The following is a 26,270-nucleotide window of genomic DNA, read 5'->3' on the forward strand; positions in this document are numbered from 1 at the left end:
ATGAGCAAGAGCTACTAAAATGTGATTTCCTAAATGTGGATTGGTAGGGTCAATGTTTTGTGAAGTACAATAACATAGAACTCTTTTCCACTTAGCTGCAAAGCATGTTCCAGTGGTAGGACACCTCTTCTCCTTAAGGCTGTCCACATATTTAAAATCTGTAGTTAGTGCTGGTTTGGCGTTTCAGTCACCTGGCAAAATGTTATGGGGATTTATGAGGTCAACTGATTCTACAGTAGAATGTCATAATGTTGTTGGAAATAACAGCAAATGTTGTGAAGCTAAGAAAGTTACAGTGTGCTGCTGCGCAGTCTCTGTTTCTACAATAAACTTATGTTTGACTACATATATTTGTAGTCTAAGTACTATAAATATTGTGTTCTAGGAAAACAGTTGTTCAACAACAGGTTAAAGTGGGAGATGTGGTGCTAATGAAAGTGCCTGTATTTAAAAGAAGAAAGGAAACATGAAATATACTGAACCAATGATGGTTGATAAAGTCTGTGGGAATGCCATCAGGGCGAATAACAAAACTTTGTGGAATACTCCCAGAGTGATTAGCATCAAGAATTCTCTTGGGGTCAGTAATGAAGGCAGCAATGTTAGGCATAACAACCCTATGGGCAATTCTTCTGAGAGGAAAAAGCTCTAAGCTCCAGTTTAGAGTCAGAGTTGGAGTCGTAGACTGAGAAGGCCTCTTCTTCTTCCACTGCGGACACTTCCCTTTCGTTATCTTTAGGCACAGGTTACAGACTTAATGAAGATCAGTGAGGTACCAACGGAGCCCTACAGGTGTAAAGGACAACAAATTGTTCCACAGAGGTATCACTGAAGTTATCACATTGATTTCCTTGATGCTTTTGATTAATCAATCTATGCTTTTGATTCACTATGTTTATTTCTACTTTGTTGTAAATAATGTCATGTTTTTCGGGGAAATGTAAATCATCATGATTAGTGTTTATAGATTTCTTTGCAAACGTTAAGGTGTATAAATCTAGTATATGCTTCTGTTTATTTACTCTATATGATTGGTAGCGACTAGAAGTTCAGGGCTCAAGAACCTGTTAATTTGCTTAATTTTTATATTGTTCGAAATATTACAGGAAGAGGATAATGTAGTGGCTAGTGCTGGATTGGCGTTTCAGTCACCTAGTGGAATGGTATGGGACTTTATGAGGTCAAGTGATTCCACAGTAGAATGTCATGATTTTCTTGAAAGTAACAGCAGATGTTGTGGAGCTGTGGCTGTAACAGAGTGCTGCTGCGCAGTCCTTGTTTCTACAGTAAACGTATGTCTGACTATACATATATTTGTAGTCTACTTACAGCAGACACTCAAACTGTGGCACTTGAGGAGCTAGACTGCTATATTGAGCTGTTTGGTGTCTGATTTAGGTGGGCCCCCATAGAAGCTTGTCTGTTGGGGAGCTTCTAATGGTGTACCATGGTTGTCGGACCCATGTTGGGGCTACTAGAATTGGCCTGAGGTTCCTCACCATATACAAATTTCTGGGAGAGGAGGAAAAGCGTAGGCAAATATCCCTGATCAATTCATCCACACTGCATTATCTTGGGACAGTGGGTGATGAAATCTGGAGGCAAAATGTTGGCATTTTGCGTTTTCTACTGTTGCAAACAGATCTATTTCTATTTGTCCCCTGATTTGGAAGCACTGATGAAGGATTTGTTCGTGGAGCTCCCACTCGTGGACTGTTGCTGAGTCCTGCTGAAAAGGTTCGCAAACTCATGGTCTACTCCCGGAAGCTCGTCTATGTACAGACATGGTCATTTGTACTATTTGGACTGGTGGTAACCATTGTACACCGCGATCTCAGTATATGATGATTGGTCCTTTATTTCCGACTTTATTTGACCTATTTGCAAGGTTTACCTATTGGCTTTAGCATGATTCTATGTCTCTTTTGCCTCTTTTCGGGCCTAGAGGCCTAAACTAGAAAGCAGCCATCTTGTCTTTCTGCCTCAGTTGTCCGAGGCGCTTGTAGGTTAAGGGTAATGTTTTAGTTTTAGCTTGTTATTCACTAGTTGGAAACCGGTGAGGACCGGCCCTTATCGAAGGAATGTGCTTATTCCCCGGGCTCTAGACGCAACTGCAGATGGCCACTGTGAAAGCGCAGGGAGCGCGGGGCTCGGTACAGGAATTCGGTGGGAGGCAGGGTGCTTGCTGGAAATTTCCATGGGCAGAGGGCCTCCCATATTATCGAAGAGCAGCAGAAGGGAGAATGTTTAACAGCCAAACTTGGGAGCAGTCCGAAGTTACTTGCTCCGTTCAGAGGTTGGAGTCAGCAGTAGTGACTGTCAGGGTGTTATCTTGAACTGGTGCAGATGGAAGAGGGTTCAAGTGGCCTGAAGGTGTAGCAGTTTTGATGAGGCATAGCAGTGCAGACGTGTACCAGCGAGTGCAGAGCAGAGTCCTGAGAGAATCGAAGCGAGAGAAAGAGGGACCAGCTCAGCTGCTGAGACCGGAATGCGTGAGACTATGGTGAGGTGTTCCTAGATAGTTTGCATTTTATAATCATTCACTCCTTTTTACTTCCTAGGTTATGTTTAGGTTCCCACTTGCATATATAAATTCCTACTGTACTGCTTATACATATATTATCATTATAGTGTCTTCATTGTCTTGTCATTCTATCACTATGTAATAAAGAGATCCCAATGATTAGAAGTTGCACTTGAATGTTTTCTATGACAGGATTAACCTTTCTTTTTAGCCAGGTGCTGACGTATAGAAGGATAGGCGATTCCCTTCTTACATGTAACTGATGAGGAAGGATATGTTTGTCCTTATTGGGAAATAACTTCCAGTGGGTCTGATTGGCACTGATGGTTCTGCGTGGGAAGGTCAGGCCCCTATTCCATGTGTTAGGGAAATTGGCTCTCATCAGATACCCAAATGGTAGATGTCCAAGAGATCGTCCATGACTGGGCGTTAATGAGATCGTCCATGGTCGGGAGTTAGTGAGATCGTCCGTGACTGGGCGTTAATGAGATCGTCCGTGGTCGGGCGTTAGTGAGATCGTCCGTGACTGAGCGTTAATAAGATCGTCCGTGGTCGGGCGTTAGTGAGATCGTTCGTGGTCGGGCGTTAGTGAGATCGTCCGTGGTCGGGCGTTAGTGAGATCGTCTGTGGTCGGGCGTTAGTGAGATCGTCCGTGGTCGGGCGTTAGTGAGATCGTCCGTGGTCGGGCGTTAGTGAGATCGTCGAAAGACGTTATAGCAATTGCAGAATTGGAAATATGGCCAGCTCTATGAGGTAATTATAGGACATAGTGTGGATTCCCCAATCCCAGGTGAGTAAGTTAGATATAGTGCTTGTAGGTACTGGGAAGGGTGGTGGTACGTGGCGGCTGGGTGTGTCAATCGATAAGCTGATAACTTGGTCTGAAAATCCAGTCGCTACAGTCTGCCAGGAAATGAATGTGATGGTGTACTGCACGTTTCCAGATGCTTTGGGCTAGCTGTGATAGCTGAAGAGAATGAGTACCCTCTGTTTCTGTATATAATACAATACTTTCATATTGTCAATTTTTATGAGGACTTCTTTGTGGTGAAAGTACAAGAGGAAGGCCTTGAGCACCATTTGAATTCTTAAGAGCTCCAAAAAATTGATGTGTTGAGTCTTTTGTTGAGCAGTCCATATTCTTTGGGCTATCATCTCCAAAATGTAGGCCCCACAACTTTTGAGGGATGAATCAATGGTAATGGTCAATTGCTGGAGTGGGTCCATGAAAGCCTTTCCATGCAGCGGATTGTGGCTGTTCCAGCATTAGAAGCAACTGTGAACTGAGGGCTGAATAAACACTAGTTCCTCCAGATTGCCCTCCGCTTGTGATCATTGTAAGGCGAAGCACTCTTGTAGGGGACGCATATGCAGCCTGGAATAAAGTACAATAGCTATGCAAGAGGCCATCATGATCTGGAAGTTGCATTAACTTTCTGACTGGCATGCAACAATTTGGCTAAAATGGAGCCAGCTTGTCCTGGAGATTGAGGATCGGGGTAGGCTTTGGCTGTGACAGATTTAAGAATCGCACCAAGGTAGGGTTGAATCTGGAATGGTTCCATATGGGGCTTTGTGGCATTTCTTGTGAATGCCAATTTGTGGGGCAGGGAGATGGTGGTTTGTGTGTCCTGTACACATTTGGCTCTTCATCAGCCAATCGTCCAAATACAGGAAAACATAGATTCCAGCCTCATTATGTGAGCTGCTACTGCTGCAAGACATTCTTTGAATATATTTGGATCCGGTGCAACTCCGATGGGTAGTGCTTTGAATTGATAATGCCTTCTACTTACCACAAACCCCAGGTATTTGTGGTGTGCAGAGTGGAGGGGATGTAAAAGTATGCATCTTTGGGGTCAAGTGCTATCATGAACTCGCCTTCCTGTAAAAACTGGATTATATCCTCAAGGGTCACCAATAGAATGTATTGGTTGAAAGGCCCAAGGTCTAGTACAGGCCTTAATGTCCTGTCCTTTTTTTGGATTTAAGGAATACAGAGAGTACACTCCTCTGCCATGAAATTGTTGTGGGGACCAGCTCGACAGCCCCTTTTGTGAAGAACGTCTTTACCTCTTTCTTAAGAAGAGGTAAATGTTGCAGGCTGAGAATGCGTCTACGTGAAGAAATGTATAGTGGGGATGATAGAAGCTCTAGCCAATAACCGTGCCTATTATCAAGAGCACCCATTGGTCGGTGGTGATGTTTGACCAATGAGTGGTGAACCCCAGAGGTATTCACTCCCCTTCCAGTAGGTGCTGTATGGTTGGGAGTAATACAGGGGGGGTCATTGTTTGGTAGTGGAAGCACCCTTGGCTTTTCTACCTCTTTCTTTCCCTCTGCTCTGATTGCCTCTGCCAAAGCCTTTACACCTGCGTGTTGATGTTAGCCTGCTGCTGTCTTTGGTAAGTCTGCCTGTTTTATTTCAACCCCCCCAGATGCATCCAAAAGGACAGACGTGGGGTGGTTGTATGTAGTGCACTTTGCTGTCTCAGTATCTTTCTTAATATTTTCTAATATTTCATCGACCTGGGGGCAGAACAGATGTTCTCCATCAAACAGGATACTAAGCAAGTACTGTTTCACCTCGGGTTTGAAACACGAAATGCACAGTCATGCACACCTTCGCAGAAGATTTGCGGAGTTGATACCTCTTGCGTGTCAGTTGCATCAAGTACTCATCTAATAGTTGCATTAGATATAAGTTTCCCTTCTTTAAAAAGATCCTCCTCCTTTTTTTATGCTCATCTGGGAGATGTTGTAGACGATCTTCCATTTCATCCCACTTTGCTTGGTTCTATAGAGAAAGAAGGCCTATAGAGCTGGCAATCCATCAATGATTGGCGCTGCCTAGAACCACCCACTTTCCTTCAGTTTCAATCCTCTTACTTTCCTTGTCATTACAAGGAGTGTCTCCTGTTGCTTGCCCTGCCATCCAATTCCGAGGGGTAGCCATCACTAAGAAATCTGGTGAGGTACTCCCATTGCAAAAATGGATGTGAGGGTGATGCTTTTTTCCGTCTTCACTCTAGAAGTAAGTGTGTTACTTTTAACTGGGTCTTTACAATCTCCATTGACTGTTTTAGCATCTGCATTATCATAGGAAGATACTAAAAAGTCCTCTCTGTTCTGGATAAAGTCTCTACTGAAAAGTCAAACTCTTCAGGGATGACATGCATATCTAGTGTATGGTATTCTGCAGCTATAAGTGTGACACAGTGAACATTCAAAGTGTAGTCTGGAGAGGATAGCTTAATGGGGATGGGCTTTAAATCGGAGTCACCCTGTGGGTCGACATTAGAGTCTTCCCACGGATTATCAGGGCTCTGTGGGTAATCAGAAGGCCCTTCCAAATCAACTCCCAGAGAACAGGGATCTACACTCCCAGTAGTTGAATGTGTAGGAGACTATGATGGACGTGAATGTGCTGGGGAGCAATGTGACAGTGTGGGTAGTGGCAGACTGGTGACTATGCTGACCATAGGCCGCTTCGATAGTGGAAGTAGCAACGGTTCTTCAAACTGCAACCACCTCTTCTTAGGGGTAGTGAGTTTCTCAGTCTTTGTGCCAATTGCCCACTGCCTCTTGCCCATGACCTGATGAAGCTTTTCAAAGGTTGGGCCCTCTTCTTCCTCAGCAGCCTAATGTTTCGTGGGCAGCTTTGGTTTTGGCGCCAAACTGTCTGTGTGACGGCTTTTATGATCATCAGGTGACTGTTTCTTTGATGCCGGCGATTTCGGTGTTGGAGTCTTGGACGTTGAGGATTTCAGCATATGCAGCATTGGCAGCATTGATGTGGCATTGTATCCAGAGGTCTGTGACTTTAACGCCTCAGCACCATGCCTGTTCTGGCTAGGTGCCTGATCAGGACTGAGTGGCCTCTTGTCCTTGCTCGGTACTGAAGTCTTGTTCCAGTGTCAATTGGACCCACTTAGTGGCGGAGCGCCAAGGACTATGTTAAGCAGTGGGCTGCTGGGCCGATCCGCTGTAAGTCTTGAAAACCTGCTTTAGGTGCAGGGACTGGAGAAAGAACAGCAGTCACAGTCCATAGTCTTTGTCTTTGGGTCCATGGCTGTTTTGGCCTCGGAATCCGGACGCTTCCAATAGGAGATAGACGGCTGGCTCTCTTCATCGCTGCCTCTGGTGTCGATGTCAGAGTCTTCAGATGCAACATACTGCAGGCTACCTGCCGACTCACCTCCTTCGTACTCTTTCTCCTCCTCGGTGCCAATGATCTCTTCTTCTCCGATACCTCCTATTCTTCAGTGGTCTCGATACTGTGAGCAAGTTGTCATGCCTAACAGTATTTTAGAGTCTTTTTTTATTTGATTTAAAATGGAACGTCAAACAATCCTGGCCATTGTGTTTAAGGGAGAGGGACACATTACAGACTGGGTGTAGATGGCTGTGCAGGTATTTAGCGTTGTAATGGGGGCACCTTCACAAATAGGGTCCAATCCATTACTCCTCCCAGAATATTCTCCTCTCCGAGACGTAGGCACCAAGTAGGTTCCTTGGAGACTTGTCATCAATGATTTGACCTTGCTGAGATATATATATATACTACACTTTTAAACAGCCTTCAGATGTGTGTAGCAGAGGGTGGTCACAGGCCTAGCACTGAATGTTCTGTGAATGCCATTCAGCTATGTGTAGCAAGGGACTGGACTCGGGCCAACAGCTAATCCCCTTGCCCAAACAGCACGCAAATCAGCCTTATCTGCACAAGGCCATTGCTCATGCTTACCAGGAATGCACCAAATTGATTACATGATTTGCGAATCCTGAACAGGAATCAGGAGATTCATAGGAATATTGCAGGGTCTAAGGAAGTCCAAAATCTGCAAATTATTTGACAAAATGTACTTTTTATGAATTGTTTTTGAAGCTGAGAGGTCTTTGAGTCCCCCTTAGATGTGTCAGAAATGCTAACCCTGCTCCAATAGGCCTCATGTTTTTCAGTGCTGTGCTTATTCACTGCATTGGGTAATGGTGGTAGAAAATACATTTTTCTTTGATGGCTAGCCATTCAGAGTAAAAGGATTTACAGATCTGGCCGAACAAAGTGCACCAAAGCTTGCTCATCCAATATTCTATTTAAAAAAACAACTGATTTGTGTATCATCTGTGGAGGAACTGAGAACTCAAAGTTAAGATATCTCTATAATTTACCTCTTAAAAGCTCACACAACACCTTTTTTTGTTTTATAAACACACATCTCTTGAAAATTACAGACTAGATTTACACCAAACCAATCAATAGCATATATCTGAGAAAATATTTGGTTCAAAACCCCCAAGTGGTGGAGTGCATTCAATGGCTGTTAACCTAGCAGAGAGCAACATTAGGGGAAGCATTTGCAAAAAACTTAACATGCCCAATTTTTTTAGTACTTTTGCTATTTGATATTATGCAGATTTATCAAACAGTGCAATAGGTATAAGCAGAGGAAAAATATCAATTGCAATAAAAAAATAAAAAAATCTGACATCAGAATTACAGAGTTGCTGTGTAATGTATATAAGAAATGTGTTTTGGTTGCTAATAACAGTGCTCACGTTTGATGCATTGGTCAGGAAACCACAAGATTTGACCCACAAAGCTGTGCAGCTAAATTCCACCTCCTTCTATACTCTTCCTGACAATAAAACAAAAGTGCGGACTGATTAAAAAATATAGAAGGGCTGCCTCAATCTTCACTTCCATTCTATGATGGAGGGTTATTAAAGCTTATGGCCTTGGCTGAGGCAACAGAGAGGAATCAAATTAGGGTAGAAGCCACTATTTTACAGATCCTTTTCCTGTGGCACAATCCTGTTAGTGTGTGTAGCCAAGCACGCCATTCCATCTCCTTGGACTGAGATAAAAAAATCTATGCCCACATTTAAAATGTGTGTTTTCTTACCCTGCCTAAGGATTGAGAGCACATTTTGTGTAGTCCCTCCTCCCCAAACCGAAGCAACATGCCCAACCTTCCTCCTGCAGGTCAGTAATACATTCCCCACTCACTTTCATCCATGTTAGAGTGGAGGAGATGGTTTACCCGGCACATGCCCTTCTGACAGCATCAAAGGCATGGATGCAGGTGAAACAAATACTTGATGAGCTGTTGTAATCTGAATCTTGAGCATGTGGACATCAAGCAGGACATTGCAGAAAGATAAGATTCTATACCCAGTGGATACCTTGCCCAAGTGCCAAAGTAATTCATTACACAACCAATAAAATCACTTATAGAACACCTTTGTTAAAGAGATTTAACGGTTGTTTGCCCAGATCACATAACAATATGTTATAAAACACAAATGTCCTTATAAACTTAAGCGGCAAGACATAATGGTTACAATCAAAAGTCTGAAATCCTGAGATTCCCCAGCTATAGTGAGCTATGCAATCATGCCCCACGTCCTGCAAAGTCCGCTCGTCATTACCCCACACAGGGTTCATGTGCCATTTGAAGAAACCTCAGCAACTGTCCTTATTCATGTTTAAAGGTAAAATAAAAAACTATTTGAAAGCACAAAAAAGAATGGCTAAATGCATCCCAGGATCAACCAACCTTGGATTACAAAAAAATATCACAACAAACTATGGATTGCAAAAGTCAAAATGAAATAACTTGTGATGTACTTACCAAAATTCTTGAAATGAACTTGTTGACAAAAATGATTTGGATGCAACCAACTACTAGATTAATATGGCTATCAACTATATTCATATCTGTGTAGGCAACACCTTCTGTAGCATCTACGTAGGATATCATTTTAAAACTGAAGACTTCTTTTCCAGTGATACTGACAGCCTTTAAGATAGAATGAACACATTTAGAACATACTGTCATGTGTTATCCAAAACATTTTAATGCTTCACCAACAGAGTACTGAAACATTAATATATTTTTTTGCATACATTTACAAAAGTATTGCGTTCAAAGGCTTTTAACATACGTGCCTTACACCAGTTACAGTATAGTGAAACACAATTGCAACATTGTTTCGAGTATACGTTGCTTCTAACCCTATATTATTTTTAACCATAACTTAAGCCTTGAAACAGTATCAGAAATGAATTACCCCCCCACTCAAAGGATAAACAACACTTTATACTTCTATTGCAATCGATTTATGAAGCTTCGTCAATAATACTTTTTTTAAACAAGCATTGGCAACAGCATTATGACTAGCTTATAAATAAAAATGTGTTTTGTGTCACTGATGGAGTAGGGTATTAAATCAGGCATCTCAAATGCACTCTATCCCTCATTCGTGCACTCATGCACCCATTCACTTATCTACTGAATCATTATTGCATCCATCCTCCAACACAACCACAATAAAACACACACAAACTCAACACCATAGCAATGTCAAATAACAGAATGGCAGCCATATGCTTGCAGTAACAAAACTAAACATAACATCGGGTGCCTGTCTTGCAGAGTATTGTACAAAGTGTATTATTGTTTTAAAAGTTCCAGCATGGCTGCCACATTTAGAACCTACATGTTGTACATCCTGGTATTGTAAAATAATGCTACACTATGGAAAAAACACATTTTATAATGGTCAGCTGATTTAGAGAAGTGGCCAAGCAGGACGCTTGAGTAGCAAGCATGCAGCCCATTAGCACTGGCTAGGGAGCTCTAGTATCCTCTTAAGAAAAAAATAAAAAGGGGAGAAACAAAGGGTACATAACATTTACCAACAATCTTTACTATATGGGACATTGAAGCAAAGGTCTGTACAATGCTGTTAAGTACCACATAGGCCATTTTCAGCCGGTTTACAAAGCTGTACTTTACCAACCAGGTATATATTTTTTAATTTCATATTTTTTTAATGTCGCTTAGGAAAAAGGTGAATTTAAGCATTCAATTATGTTTTTGTTTTTTGGAGTTAATGAGCAGGCAGTGGGGCACAAGGGATTTTTAGGGTTCAGGTGCGAGAGAACATAAAGGGAGATTGGAGCTTTTTAGGATTCAGGGGCAGGTGAAGGGTGTTTTTAGGAATCCAAGACCAAAAGAGGTAAAAGGAGGCAGGGGGGTTTAAGATTTAGAGGCCAGTAGAGGTAAATGAAGAAAATGGAGAAGAATGAAAACTAAAGGACTGGCCAACCAGCATTGACGCTGAAGTGCGCTTATTTTCAGGTGGCTGTGCACGTGATAAGAAAATGTCTTTATTATCAGGGCAAGGGAACCAGAGACCGACATGGCCTGAACCATTAACTCATGCAGTACACTTTCATAGATGGACGCACAATGTAAATTACACTTAGTCAGACCAGTGTCAGAAGAGTGCTGTCTCAAAAGCCAAGTATGTATGTCTTATTATCTTATTTCTTTTATATCCTGGAAGACAGTCGAAGACTTCTGAAGAGATTCTAGCAATAAGAATTACGATACAAATCTCCTACCTGAAGGGTTTGTGAGAGGGGGCAACCAACACCAAACTCCTTCCCAACAAAGTAATATGTGAAAATCATGTAACACAATACCTGGCTGTAGGTTTTAACATGGTGTAAAAAAAATCCACCCCTAAAGGCCTATTGGCTTTAATATATGTGTTACATGGTAAATAAAGCAGGACAACTGTCACTGTTGTAACTTTTCATAATATATAGATCAGAGCTTTGGCATCTGAAATACCTCTTCCTAGTGAACCAATGAGAGCTATAGCCGTTATCACTGGCATGTCACCATAACCAAATCAGGACTACTGTATTGAGCGTAAGCTTTTCCACAAGGCAACCACTCGAAATACAGTAATACAATTAAAACAGTATACAAAATTACAGCTGGCAAAGCAAAATACTATCTTTTTAAAAATGGCCTTACAAGGATTCTCACAGTGGAAATATTCGATCAAATCTTTTCTGAGGGGACAACCAGCACAAAAAACCTAGCTACTATGGTAATCTATGAGATTACATTTAACAAAACACCTGTCTGTGGGCGTCAATACAGAGCAATAAGAATCCACCCTTAAAGGCCTTTTGATAGTAGCAAATGCTATTCACAATACATATGTCTGGTTTTTATTGCCACTTTTCATAATAAGCAATCATTCTCATAACCTTTATCATTGGCCTATCACCATATCCAACTCAGACCTACTATGTAGGGCATACACTTTCTCACAAGGCAACTATTAGGTATACTGTACTAAAATTACAATTATGCACAAAATTACAAATGTCAAAACAATATGAAATCCCTCCTAAAAGAGTCTAATAAAGATTACCATAGTGCAATCTTTTATCCCCATGGTGTTTTCTGATGGGCCACCAACACCAAAAGCCATGCTTGCTACAAAAATTTGTGAGATTACATGTAATAAAATACCTATCTATAGTCTGTAACACACTTTGATAACAACCCACTTTTAAAAGCCTACTGGCTTTAATGAACAAGTTACTTACCTTCGGTAACAATATATCTGTAAGAGACATATATTAGTTATAGATTCTTTACCTTAGAATTACCCCATGCGTCAGACTGGATCCGTAGAAATTTTTTCGTAGCAGTACCCCCTGCTCGTCAGTAGGTGGGGTCGGTCGAATCAGCGTTCGCCATCTGCATTGTGTTCGTCAGGATGACGTCGCAGTATCTACTTAGATGCCGCCCTCGCGCCCTGACGTCAGTTCTTTAGACTACATTCCACGCCAGAAGTGAGGAGCCATGCAAAACAATGACCACTGGTGCACAAAAGTATGGCCCTGAAAGGGAGTACCTTACCCTAAAAGTCAGTACGCAGACGGTGAGGATGGGTGGGCCGGTAAGGAATCTATAACTAATATATGTCTCTTACAGATATATCTTTACCGAAGGTAAGTAACTTGTTAATCTGAAAGAGACTATTAGTTATAGATTCCTTACCTTAGAATACATACCCACGTAATACCAACCCCGGAGGTTAGTCTGCAAACTAAGTTTACACCAGAAAGTCCTGGAGAACCGAACGGCCACAGAAGCCGTCTCTACAGACTTAGCTGTCCAGGCAGTAGTGTTTTGTGAGCGTGTGCAGGGATGCCCACGTGGCTGCCTGGCAAATGTCACTGACGGGGACTCCACGTCCCAAATCAGTAGTTGCTGCCGTTGCCATGGGGGAATGGGCGCGCATACCTACCAGAGGTAACTTCTTTGCCAAGGAATAACAAATTTTGGTGCAAAGAACGACTCACCGATTTCCCGTTTTTGGACAGCCCAAGCTTTCTTGGTGCTCACTTAGACAACAAAGAGCTGGTCATTCACCCGGAATTGTTTTGTGCAATCCAGATAGAAAGATAGCGCACGTTTGGGATCCAGACGGTGGAGCCCCTCTTCCTCCTTTGAAGGATGCAGGGGTGGGAAGAAGGTGGAAAGAGGTAACCACTTTGGGGAGAAAAGAAGGTCGAGATCGAAGGACAACCTTGTCCGGAAAAACAGCAAGGAAAGGAGGCTTAGAAGACAGAGCCTGAAGCTCACTAACCCTGCGAGCAGTGGTGATAGCAACCAGAAAAGCAGTTTTTAAGGTCAAGAGTCTGAGAAGACAATTGTGTGGCTCGAAGGGAGCACACATAAGGTAAGTCAAGACCAAATTAAAGTCCCACTGGGGCATTATGAAAGGAATAGGAGGACAGAGGTGAGTAATGCCCTTAAGAAATCTATTTACAAGAGGGGACTTGAAAAGAGAAGGCCGATCAGGAAGCCGAAGAAAGGCTGAAATGGCCGACAGATAGCCCTTAAGGGTGTACAGAGGAGAGCCATGCTGGGCCAAGGAGAGGAGGAACAAAAGAACTTCAGAAAGATGAGCAGAAAGGGGATCCACAGTCTTTGCTGTGCACCATGCCCCAAATTTGTTCCATCTACTGGTGTATACTGTTTAAGTGGAGGGACGCCTGGCTGCCAAGATAACAGACTTCGGGAGGAAGGTCGAAAGCTGTCAACTGTTGCCGCTCAATCTCCACGCAAGGAGGTGGAGGCTGGACAGGTTTGGGTGGAGGACCGTCCCCTGCGACAGAAGATCCTCCTGAAGAGGCAGTCTGATCGGAGGATCAATGGCCATGTGCAAGATCTCAGAATACCAGACTCTTCGTGCCCGCAGCCACAAGAATGACTTGGGTCCGGTCACGCTGATCTTCTTCAGCATTCAGGGCAGAAGTGGTATAGGCACCAAGGCATATAGAAGACCGCAACTACACTTGTGACGAAAAGCGTTGCAGAGCAAGTGCCAACTTGGAAATTCCAACACGCAGAGCTGCTGACATTGCAAGTTCTCTTCGTTGGTGAATATGCCCTGATGTTCCAGCCATGTCCAGAGGCGCAGTGCCTCCTGACATATGGTCCACGACCCCACCCGCTCTGTTTCAGTACCACATGGCGGTGGTGTTGTCCGTGAACACCTGCACTAATCTTCCCCGGACACAGAGAAGACGAATCGCCCGAAGCTCCAGAAGGTTGATGTGGAGCCCGGACTCCGCCGGAGACAAGAGGCCTCTGATCTTCGCCTCTCCCATGTGGCCACCCTACCCCAGAAGTGATGCATCTGTCACCACTGTGAACTCTGGTTGGGGAAGGGAGAGGGATCTGCCGTTGATCCATTTCTGGTTTGTTAGCCACCACTGCAATTGGTGTGCAGTGCCCTCCAAAATCTGAACGCAGTCTCGAAGATTCCCTTGATGCTGTGTCACTGGAACTTCAGGTCCCACTGCAAAGCCCTCATATGCCACCTGGCATGATCCACCAGGAGGATGCAGGAGACCATGAGGCCCTGCAGCCTCACGATCATTTAAACCGAAACCTGGGATAGGGGTTGGAAGATTGGAATCATAGCCCGAATGTCCCAGACTCGCTGTTCAGAGGATAAGCCCAAATTTGTGTTGTATCCAGAACTGCTCTGATGAAAAGGAGCTTCTGAGAGGGAATAAGGTGTGACATCGGCACGTTGATAGTGCACCCCAGCGAATGCAGGAGGTCCGCCGTAGTGTGGAGGTGGGAGACAGATGTCTGGGGCGAGCCCGTCTTCAATAGCCAGTCGTCGAGATAGGTGAAGACTGGAACCCCTGATCTGCAACCACCGCCATCACTTTCGTGAACGCCCGAGGGGCGCTGGTAACGCCGAAGGGGTGCATGGTAAACTGAAAATGCTCATGGCCTACCGTGAACCGTAGGTAACGCCTGTGGGCCAGCAGGACAGGGATGTGGCGTCCTGCAAGTCCAACGGTACCATCCATTCAACATTTTGAACTTCTCCTTCCGGGGGAAGAGGTTGACGTCCCTGAGAAATAAGATAGGAATGAGGCCTTTGTCCTTCTTGGGTACCAGAAAATAGTGGGAGTAGCAACCACGTCCTACTTCTGGCACAGGGACGCGCTTGATGGCTCCCTTGGCCAAGAGAGCCGTAACTTCCTGGCTGAGAGGGCCAAGTGATCCTCAGACATGTGTTGGAATGTAGGTGGAATGGCTGGAGGGGTAGTATCGAAGGGGAGGGTGTAGCCCCTTCGGACTATCTGCAAAACCCACCTGTCCGACGTGATGTTCTGCCAGTGGGGGAGGTGATGGCGGATCCTGACGCCCACTGGCAACTGGTGGCCCTGAAGGAACAGACTAGGAAGGTTGGGAGGCTGCTGCAGAGGGGGCACTGGTGGACTGGCCCCAGACCCACAACGCAGGGTCCCATGTCCCCGGCTGCGCATAGGCTGTGCAGCTACTGCAGGCCTGTGGCTCTGGGTGGAACGTGGTGGGGCACCCCTTCCGTAGCCACGAAAGGAGCGAAAAGCAGACTGTGCGGGACGAAAGGTGGAAGCAAGGCCCAAGGATCTGGCCGTAGCCCTAGACTCCATAAAGCGCTCCAGCCAGTTGTCCGCTTTGTGGCCAAACAAGCGACAGCCATCAAAGGGCATGTCTAAAAGAGTTGATTGGATATCGCCCGAAAAACCTGGGGACCTCAGCTAGGCGTAGAGTCTCAAGGCTACCAACGCTAAAATCGTTCTGCCTTGCGAGTCCGCGGTGTCCAGCCCACCCCTTATGGTGATCTTTGCTGCATCTCTGCCCTCAGCCACTACACAGGAGAGAGTGGCCCAGGCCTCTTTTGGGGCACTGTGGCAGCACCTGCGCAACCGTGTCACACACAGAGAGGGTGCAAAGGCCCAAGAGACATGCAGTGTTCACCGACCGCAGTCCTAAGCTTCTTTGATTGCCTATCTATGGGAGTAGTAGGGAATGTGCCCTTAGAAGTAAGGCTTAGACTACCAAGCTCTCAGGGGTAGGGTGTTGGGAGAGGAAAATTGGGTCGCCCGGGGACGGGTGGCAGCGTTGGGCAAGCATTCTATCGACAGGAGTTCCTGTGCTGGGCTTGGACTAGGTGTCCAGAAGGATGTTAGTTAGCGCCTCATTGAACGGCAGCAGGGTCTCCTAAGAGGCTGCTGCTAGGTTGAAGCTCCCTGGTCAGGAAGATGGTCCTGACTGCCACCGTAGGAAGCTCAAGATTCAAGGCCTCAGCCGCCCTAAGCTACACCACTGCATATGAGGCTCCTTCCTCCGTAGCCACGGTAGGGGGAGAAAGCATACCAAGGTCTGGTGAGGTGTCCAGACTACAGGTATCACCCAACTGGTCAGATAGAGGGTCAGACCTCTCTCAGTCCTCCTCACCTTCTTCTGGCTGCCACTCAGGCGGATAGGGAATGCTAGGATAGAACAGTAGTACAAAAGTACCGGCTGGCGTCGGTCCGGCTACTTGTTCATGTCAGGGTGGAGGTCGGGTCGACACCGGCTGTGGAGACAACCGGCGTCGGAGGGGACAGAGATGTCGTCAGTGGATTTGATGCCGGAGGAGGTGTAGTAAGGTCAACCAGCACCGATCCGGATCCAAGCCTGCGGTTCTAGGGCCGGAGCTACTGGGTTTGAAGGCCTAGAACCCCCACCCGAGTCCGCAGGGTCCAAAGGTGCCCCAGTAGAGTCAGGCTGCCCAAAGAACCAATAAAGGGCTTCGTAAACACTACGAAGTTGGGCATGGGTCACTCCGGCTGTTGGAAAAGGAGCTCGGAGCCGACTCAGCAGGCTCCCCAGGTGAAGCCGCAGAACGACCACCATCTGCATCCTGCGTCGCGCCGGCCGACCAACGGTGCTTCTTCGTCTTCTTTTTGTGCTTCGACTTACCTGAAGACTTCGAAGATGAGTGATGGGGATGGCTCTGCGACCGGTCCCGCGACCTCCCTCTTGACCGGGAACTCGGGCGACGCAGAGCAGACTCCCGGGCCTCCAGAAGCCTTCGGGACCGCTACCACAAAGAGTTCAGGTTCATGGCCCGACAGTCGGAGCGCAACTTCAGGTCGTAGTCGCGCTCTAGACATCATAGGCACACGAGGTGAGGGTCCATAACCAACATCAATTTGTGAAAGGCATCACAAGCCTTGAAAACGGTCCAATGTGACATCGCTACGTGCACCAGGAGCCAACGCAACTCGAAAAGAAGTTGACAAGCCGAATAAGAGTTAGGTAAATAGTGGCTAAGGGTACCGCTCTCTCAGGATCTGCACTGGCTGGCAGGGAAAAAGAAAGAACAGACATGAGTGCACGACGGCGGCATCTAAGTAGATATCGTGAAGTCATTTCGGCGATCACGATGCAGAACGCGGCGTCGACCGATACCACCTACCCACACGCAGGGGTACTGCTATGAAAAAATTTCTCCGGGTCCAGTCTGACACCTAGGGGTAATTCTAAGGTAAGGAATCCATAATTAATAGTTTGATATCAGATAAATGCTTTTCACAATAAATAAGCTAGGCCTACTGACTGTCAAAACATTTTTAAATAAGCAGTCAGACCTATGGCATCTGGCATAACTTTTCCCAGTGCACCAATCAGGTCTACAACTTCTCATCAAAACCAACTTTAGACTCAAAAATGGTGATGCTGCCCCGCCTCCTATATTATTTTGTAAATATACCTGGTTCTTCCCCAATCTATTTTAAACACACTGAATGCTCTGTTGACTACACTCATTGGGGAGCTGGGTAACGACGGATCAGTCTTCGAAAACTCGAACTGGAGACACGCAGTGCCGGCTTAGGAGTTCCTGATTTCCGAAGCTACTACTATGCCAGCCAACTCCAATGGCTGTCATACTGGACGGCAAGGAGAAATCTACAGGAGATTGGGTTCACACCATAGAGAATAGATCGCGGCGAATTACACTCATTACTATTACCAAGAGCCAGGATTCCTCCAGACTGCCCATCCCTATTGAGAACCGCCCTTCAATGCTGGAGGAGGGCCCTATTGTACACCACTGCAGTGATCCCTTAGGCCACAAACATCCCCCTCATCGAAATCCCTACACCACAGGGTGGATTATCGAAGGCAAGGATACAGGACTGGATAGATGCTGGGGTGGAGGACATAGGCGCATTCTTTGGCGATGGCACCATACTAGACCAGGACTCCTTTACACGGGAGCACCGACACGTTTATTCCTACTGCATGCCACTGTGACACATTACATAAGGACTACCTTGGCCCCACAGAGGGAGGAACCCCCACAACACAATCTGGCACATCTTCTGTATTATATGGGAACTGGAGGTCACCTGGTGTGATGGCTGTATACAGGAGTTAGGGCACATGCTGCTATTGCACTCACCTCTCTCAGGGCAAAATGGTCCGAAGACTCTCCACTGGAAATCACTGACAAGGCATGGGCGCATATGTTAGAGCACCCCAAAAAGGTATCGCGCAACGCGAAACTAAAATGTATCCAGTCCATGGTCCTGCATAAATGGTACCTCACACCCAAATGGATCCATTGCATGTTTCCGAATTCCCTCCACTGCTGCCCCCGCTGTCGAGAGGCAGGTTTTCTCCACATGCTGTGGTCCTGTCCTTGCCTCAGTGAATAATGGGGACGAATCTGCACCTCATTAAACACAGTTACACAAATATCAGTGCCGTCTGAAGCTCTGAATTGTCTCATGGGTCACCGTAGACGTTCAAAGATACAAAAGGTATGATTAAAGTTCTTCAACTTGCATTTATCCTAGCGGTGAGAGCCCTCACTATGAGATGGAAATCCCTATGATGCCCGGCTGTGTTCATCTGGCAAGCGGACATGCTTAAGTGGGGAAGAGCGGAAAGGGCAGCTCTGCGCAGGGAGGAGGAGAGAGGGTTGCGGAAACAACCCATTTCACTAGAGTGGGAGGCTATGCTGATTGAACTTGAAACGCTTGATTTATCGTCCCCATAACCTGCATTGCTCCCATATCAATCTAAGATACCAGATAGCTGTAGACCCCTAGGTTCTGAGACAAGGACTAACACCCTCTAGCCCTAGACCATATTTTTCCTTGGAGCAATAGGTCTGTAGTAAATTAGTCTGATTGATACGAACTACTAGGGAGCCCACAACCGGGAGTCAAGGGGGGAGGGGCGGGTGGAGGGAGGGAACAGGGAGAGTTAGGTTAAGTTCAGTTACATTTATTCACACACTGCTTTAATTCTGATGTGACTCACGTTGCTAATATGCTGCTTTGCTGACACAAATGCTAATAGAGTCCCAGGACTATTTTCTCATACAGAATTCACTAAGTAAAATTTGTATGCGCCAACTGCGTAGTAATGTATGGAAAGAAAAGAGAAAAGACTGTCTCTGATGTATTCTATGTATGCTATATAATGTGCCATGGTCACCAACAAAGTGTGTTTTAAAAAAAAACAACTTTAGAATATTATTTTGAGTGTAAACTTTCCCTCAAGGCAACCATCAGATGTACCATAATAAAATTACAACAAATGCTTACAAAAATACTATTGTCAAAACAATAATAGATCTTCTATACCCAATGTTTGTTTGGGTGGATCACCAACACCAAAGCCCTTGCCTACTACAGTAATGTGCAAGATTGTGTGGAACAAAATAACAGCCCATAGACTTTAGAACAATTTAATAACAATCCATCCTTAAAAGCCTATTGCCTTTAACACATGCTTTTCACAGTAAATAAGTCAAGCCTACTTGCTTTGTCATAACATTTTATTAGAAACCGATCACGCCCAAGGAATCCGACATACATGTCCCCAGTGAACCGAAAGGGCTACAACCTTTACCATTAGTTTGACATTATTTATGTCTATAACCCACACAACCCTCCAGAAGGGCACTTAAACTGACACCCTCATGCATACATGATAAAATTGCAAATGTGTTCAAAATTAAAGTATGCAAAACAATATACAACTCATCTCAATGGCTCAGCAAAAATCATCACAAAGAACACAATTCACTCGTAGGGTTTGTCAGAGTGGGTGACCAACACTAAAACCTTTAGCTAGTATTGTAATCGACTCACATTCTCCAGACATCCTCTTTTGTCCCCGAAACATGTATCAGCTTAGCATCCTCGCCTGCCATCGCAGTGGCCATCCCCCAGCTACAAGATTGTCTGCCACAACAGGTTCCACAAACTTGGAGGAGTCCTCGCAAACATCCACAAGGACACTCATCTGTACTACCTCTATGGATGAACCAACCATGGTCTTGGAAAACCTGCCCTTCCAACTGCATTTAAACCTTTCTACGACCATCTTAGGCACCCTTGCTTATTGACCACAAGGCCTCTCACCATTTTCAGAAACCTCTTCACCGACTTCATCACTCCCATCACCATTAAATCCAATGACTTCCTCCTGCTTGGCAAATTCAACATACATCTCAATGACCCTAACGACCACAACGCTACCGACCTCCTATTCAGCCTCAACATCAGACTCACGCAGCTAGTACAAGACCAGACTTAGATTGCTGGACACACACAACCCAGTCTTCACTTGCAGCAACAAGATTACCTTCAGCCACCTCACCTCGCTCACATGGACAGACAACTCCTTCATACACTTATACAACAACACACCCCACCTCCGTAAACCAAAAACAACCATCAACTGTAGCAGCAGACTGGACCCAAAACCTCAGATACAACCAGCCTAACCTCACAGATTACCTATCCACCTTCAACAAATGGATCACAGACTGCGGCAAACACCATGGCCACCATGAAGATGATGAGACATATAAGAATGTGTGCTCAAGCATGCTGGTACATGTAAATCCTAAGAGTCTCTAAGCACTATGGCAAACAATTGGAAAGAAGATGGAACACCGAATGAGACAACACCTCCAGAAACCTACAAATCTGCACTCATAAGGTACCACACACAGATCAAAAGAAGCCAGGAAAGCAGCCCTCGTGCTCAGACTAGAATCCTACTCCAACTCCTGCAAAGAACTCTTCAACATCGTCAAAGAATTCACCATTCCAACAGCAGTCTCCAACAGCAGCCTCCGCTCACAGATCCTCTATGACAACCTTTCTGACTTTTTCCACAACAAAATACCTAAGATCTCCACCGGCTATGCTCCCCATCACACTGAAGAGGACATCATCACACAACCCGTCCACCACCACCAGAAGCACCCACCTGGAACTGGAGCCCCTCACCACAGATGACACTACCAGAATCATGCAGACCATTCACTAATGGTCCCCCTCAGACCTCTGTCTTCACCACATGTACATACTGCGAAGTGCATGGATCAGCACCAACCTCACCACCATCATCATCATCATCATCATCATCATCATCATCATCATCATCATCATCAACTCCTCCATCCTCAGTGGAAATATCCCGGACAGCTAGAAAAACGCAGAGGCCATAGCTCTCTTGAAGAAACCCATGGCCAACCCAAAAGCAAAACCCTGTTCAACATGAACATGTCACCTCTCGCCCGCATCATCAAGAACCCATAGCATCATCATTGTCTCCTACACCGACAACACTTATCCCATCCTCTCCCTCAAGACACAAATAGTACCACCAGAACCAACTTTACCGCCTGCATGTCCAACCTGGCCAACTGAATGTGAGAACTGCCTCAAACTCAACACAGACAAAACAGACATTTTGATCTTCGGAAGTAAGAGCGCCCCCTGGTGGCCACCAGACCTGGGTCTCAAGTCCACCACCATAGACCACACCAAAAACATTGGCATCATCCTTGACGACAAGCTCACAATGTACAAACAAGCCAATGTTGTGATCGCACTCTGTTGCCACAGGCTCAGATTGCTTTGCAAGATTTTTAAATGACCTACCACGTACACAAGGTGCACAGTCACCCAGGCCCTCATCACCAGCAGACTCTACTACGGCAATGCACTTTAGATCAGCATCTCCAACTAACTCACACAAAGACTCCAAACCATCTGAAACATCGCTGCCACTTATCCTAGATGCCCACTGAATCGCTCACATCACTCCCTACCGCCCTGAACTACACAGGCTACCACACAAAATCATTGAAACTTCAAGCTGTACATTTAAGCCTACAAAGCCCACTTAAAGATAGGACCAGAGTTCCTCAAAGACCGACTCAAACTTTACCAATCCTCTAGACAGCTACGATTCACCTTTCTCTCACTCACACATATCCCCCGCATCCACAGAAGGAAGGCAGTAGGGTGCACATTCACCTTCATCACCGCCAAAAATTAGAATGAACTTCCACTACAAGTCAGGACTCCCACTCCACTTCCCAATGTCCGCAAGAAACTGAAAACCTGGATTTTCAACTAGGAGCACTGCTAGGCCTATGCTGGTGGTCCAGAGCCTCATGGGTGATACAAATCTCCATAATGAACAAGTTACCTACCTTCAGTAACGCCTTATCTGGAAGAGACTCTTGCTGCAGATTCTTTACCGTAGAATGATCCCCAGGCGTCAGACTGGACCAGGAATTTTTTTGTGAGCAGTAGCCCTGCTGGCCAGTAGGTGGATTCGTAAAGCTCCAGGTGGCATCATCGGCAACATACGACTTCATGTGCAACTTTCCACACCAGGAACGTGGATCTATGAAGAACACTGACCACTGGTGTGGAAGGAAACTAGGGCCCTGAAACGGAACAGCCTTGACTCTAGAAATTAGTTCGCAGAGCGCACATGATGGGTGGACCGGTAAGGAATCTGCAGCTAGATAGAGTCCCTACTAAATAAGGTTGGTAGTTGTCACAGGTCGCAACCTATTCAACTGATAGAAACTTCTAGACGCAGATTCCTTACCTTAGAATAAATACCCATGTAGTACCTCCCCGGAGGTGGGTCCATGAACATGATTTAAACCAGAAAGGTCTGCAGGACTGAACGGGTAAAGCGTTAATCCCGAAAGACCCGATTGTCCAGGCAATAGTGTTTGGTGTTTGGTGAACGTGTGCAGCGAAGCCCACGCAGCTGTCAGGCAGATGTCCTGGAATGAATCTCAGCTTGGCAACGCAATGGTGGCAGCCTTGGCTCTTATGGAGTAAGTACGCAAACCGTCATGTGGTTCTTTTGGCCAATGCGTAGCAGATTTTATTGCAGACCACGATAAACTGGGAGATGGTCTGTTTCTGCACAGCCTTCCCTTTCTTGGCCCAACGAAGAGTTGATCGCTCATTTGAAATGGCTTTGTATAGTTAAGGTAGAAGGGCAAATTTCTTTTTGAGAGCAGCAGCTGGAGTCTCTACTCTTCCTGAGAGGGATGGGGAGCAGTAGCGGCCGCTACTGGATGGGCTGGGAAGGGCAGAGGGAATGGGGGAAAAAAGGACTTACGCGGGAACAGACAGGTGCCACCTCTTCCCCATACTCTTCATCTTCCATCTTCCTGTCTCCAGTCCCAGTAGCAGCAAGCACCCAGGTTCCCAGGCTCCCATAACCAATATCAATGCTGCAATGCAGCATTGTAATGGGTCTGAGCGCCGTGGTTTGGCACTCAGAAGGGGACCCGGAACCTGTGCATGTCCCTCACCAGGCTGTGTATTACAACCTGGTGCGGAAGATGCAAAGTGTGCATGACTGTTTGGTCGACTATAGGGAGCTGGCCAAACTGTCATAAGCACTTAGGGAGTGCAAACCACCCCTCCCCCTAACAATGTTATTATAATTGTATTATTCCTTCTCAGTAGTAGGGCTATGTTCCTCCACCTTAGTGGAAGAGCCACCATAGATGGGGAGGAGTGAAAAAGGTAGCAAAGCAATGGATTGGTCTACCAGAAACAGGTGACTTTCTTCAGCAAGAAGGATGATCGAGTCCGAAGGACCAAAAGTCGGAGGAAAAGGAGACGTGGGAGCCTGGGAGTTAAGTGCCTGCAGCTTCCAGACCCTCCGGGCAGATGTAATTGCTATCAGAATGGCCATCTTGATGGTGAGGAGCCTAAGAGAACAAGAATGAAGCAGCTCAAATGGAGTGCACTTTAAGAAAGTAAGAACGAAATTAAGGTCCCATTGAGGAATAACAAAGGGAGCAGAGGGAAACAAGTTATAGACCGTTTAGGACTCTATGCACAATAGGGCACTTTGAGAAAGAGGGCTGATCTGACAGCTGCAGAAAGGTGGAGATGGCAGATACATAACCCCTAAAAGTGTCCAAAGCAGAGCCCTGTTGGGCTAAGGTAAGGGTAAAGAAAAGAACCAGGGAAAAGGAAGTAGATAAGGGATCAATCTGTTTACCGGCACACCATGCCACAAATGTATTCTAATGGTCACCATAATCCGTCTTGGTGGAGAGAGGCAGGGCTGCCATGATAACATTGCAGACTTCAGGCGGAAGACTGAAAGCGGACCGCTGTTGTCACTCAATCTCTACGCATGAAGGCAGAGCGTTCATAGGTTCGGGTGGAGAACCCTCCCCTGCTGCTGCGACAGAAGATCTTCCCAAAGGGGCAGCCAGATCAGAGGACTGATGGCAATGCTCAACAGCTCAGGATACCAACCTCTCCAAGCCAGTCCGGAGCAACAAGGATGACTTGGCCCGGTGACTCCTGATCTTCTTGAGGATTCTGGGCAGGAGTGGTGTGGGTGGAAAGACATACAGGAGAAGTGAGTTGCACTTGAGATGAAAAGCATCTCCTACGAGAGCCGCCTTGGAAACTCCAGTGCGCAACACTGCTGGCATTGCACATTCTCTGTGGTGGCGAACAGATATAACCAAAGCTCTCTCCACTGCCGAAAGACACCTTGCACCACTTCCGGGTGGAGAAATCATTTGTGATCCACTAGGCATCTTTTGCTGAGTTTGTCCGCCCAGGCGTTTAGAGAGCCTGCCAGGTGTTCAACCAATAGGGATATGCCGTGACATTCCAGCCACTTCCAGAGACGCAGGGGCTCTTGATAAAGAGTCCACAACCCCACCCTGCCCCGTTTGTTACAGTACTACATGGAGGTGGTGTTGTCCATGAACACCTACACTTGCCTTACCTTGACGGAGGGTAGAAAGGCCTTCAATGCCGGATTGCTCAGAGGTCCAATATGTTGATGTGGAGTCCGGATTACGCAAGAGACCAGACGCCTCTGATCTCCACCTCTCCCAGATGGCTGCACAAGCCCAGAAGTGACACATCTGTCACTACTGTCAGATCGGGTTGGGGAAGGAAGAGGGGTCTGCCACTGACCCAATCGCAGTTTGTTAACCACCAATGCAGATCTTTTGCTGTGCCCTCTGATATCTGGACCTTGTCGGAGAGATCACCCTGATGCTGAGCCTACAGGAACTTCAGGTCCCACTGCAAATCCTGCAGGGGGTCATGAGGCCCAGCAGCCTCAGAGTCAGTTTCCCCGAAACCCAAGATAGAGGCTAAAACATCGGTATCGTAGCCTGAATATCCTGGACTCACCGTTCAGGTGAATAATGATTTAAAATGGTACGCTGATGATCTGTACGGACTAGCTTGTCATCTCTTAATTTAGGCTGTGTTACTCCTGATTACCTCCTTTTAACTCTGTAATTATGTTTCTTTCCCCCTTCTTTTTCCCAATAATTGTGGTTGATTACAGTATTTGAAGGCATTTACACAGGCATGCGTAATTTAATGTCCTGACGATGATACACGCATTGTACACATGGATCAAAATGCCGTAGACATCCTAAAAATGCCTCATGCTATGACCATTATGTTTTCATTTGCTATGTAGAGGTGTTACTTGCGATTTGTTTACAATATTAAGGATTGCTCTAAAAACAAACTGAGTGTTGCCTGAGCCTCCCTTGAATGTTTGACTGTTTGTCTTCATGTTTCTGGAGTAGGATACAGGCTTGTGTCCCACTTTCAGTACTTTTGTTTGTATATATCTCCGAAAATGTGCAAAATTAAATATCAGACCTCTGTCCGGCTAGACAAGTTTAACCAATACACTACTGATTGGGTCTGTATTAATTTCTACACGTTTATCTCTAAATCCCTAGGGACCACTGTTGTTAAAATAATTTGGTTTCATCAGGGCACAATCACCAATGACTCGAGACTTGTGACCCAACTCAAGACACCCCCGGCACACCACCTTGTAATCAAAGACATTTGTTTGCGACAATCACAACAATATTTGAAGTCTATGATTTTAGGAGGAAACATTTCCATTGCACACTAGAGTAATCATTTTTTGAAGAAAAAGGACACGTCTGATGAGGAAAGAAGCTAGCTAGCTCTGGATCCACACTGGAAGGTCCAGAAAGAAAGGATTTGACATCTGCACGCAGGGGTTGCAGTTATATCTGGGTCTGGTGTCACTACTGGAGTGGAACAGAGCCTGCTGGTATACAGGAGCAATGCTGACAAAAACTCGAGCTCCAGTCTTATAAGCTGAGGAACCTGCGGTTAAAAAGATCCATGAGAAAGTGCAATGTAAGCACTGTATCCATGTGGACGGAGCCTAACCCTCTATTATTATTACTGTTAACGCTT

At 45.8% G+C, this 26,270-nt stretch overlaps 1 protein-coding gene across 4 annotated transcripts in view; it reads right to left on the reverse strand.

Moving 5' to 3' along the window:
- VPS13A (vacuolar protein sorting 13 homolog A) overlaps positions 1–26,270 on the reverse strand; it is a 2,146,181-nt gene that overhangs the window by 1,452,092 nt on the left and 667,819 nt on the right. For all 4 annotated transcript variants that reach the window (XM_086961343.1, XM_086961342.1, XM_086961345.1 and 1 more), the window contains exon 32: positions 9,160–9,327. In XM_086961343.1, coding sequence (XP_086817469.1) covers positions 9,160–9,327 — 168 coding nt within the window. The remainder of the gene's footprint in view (positions 1–9,159; positions 9,328–26,270) is intronic.

Source organism: Lissotriton vulgaris, chromosome 3_1 (assembly GCF_964263255.1).
Source record: "Lissotriton vulgaris chromosome 3_1, aLisVul1.2, whole genome shotgun sequence".
NCBI lineage: Eukaryota > Metazoa > Chordata > Amphibia > Caudata > Salamandridae > Lissotriton > Lissotriton vulgaris.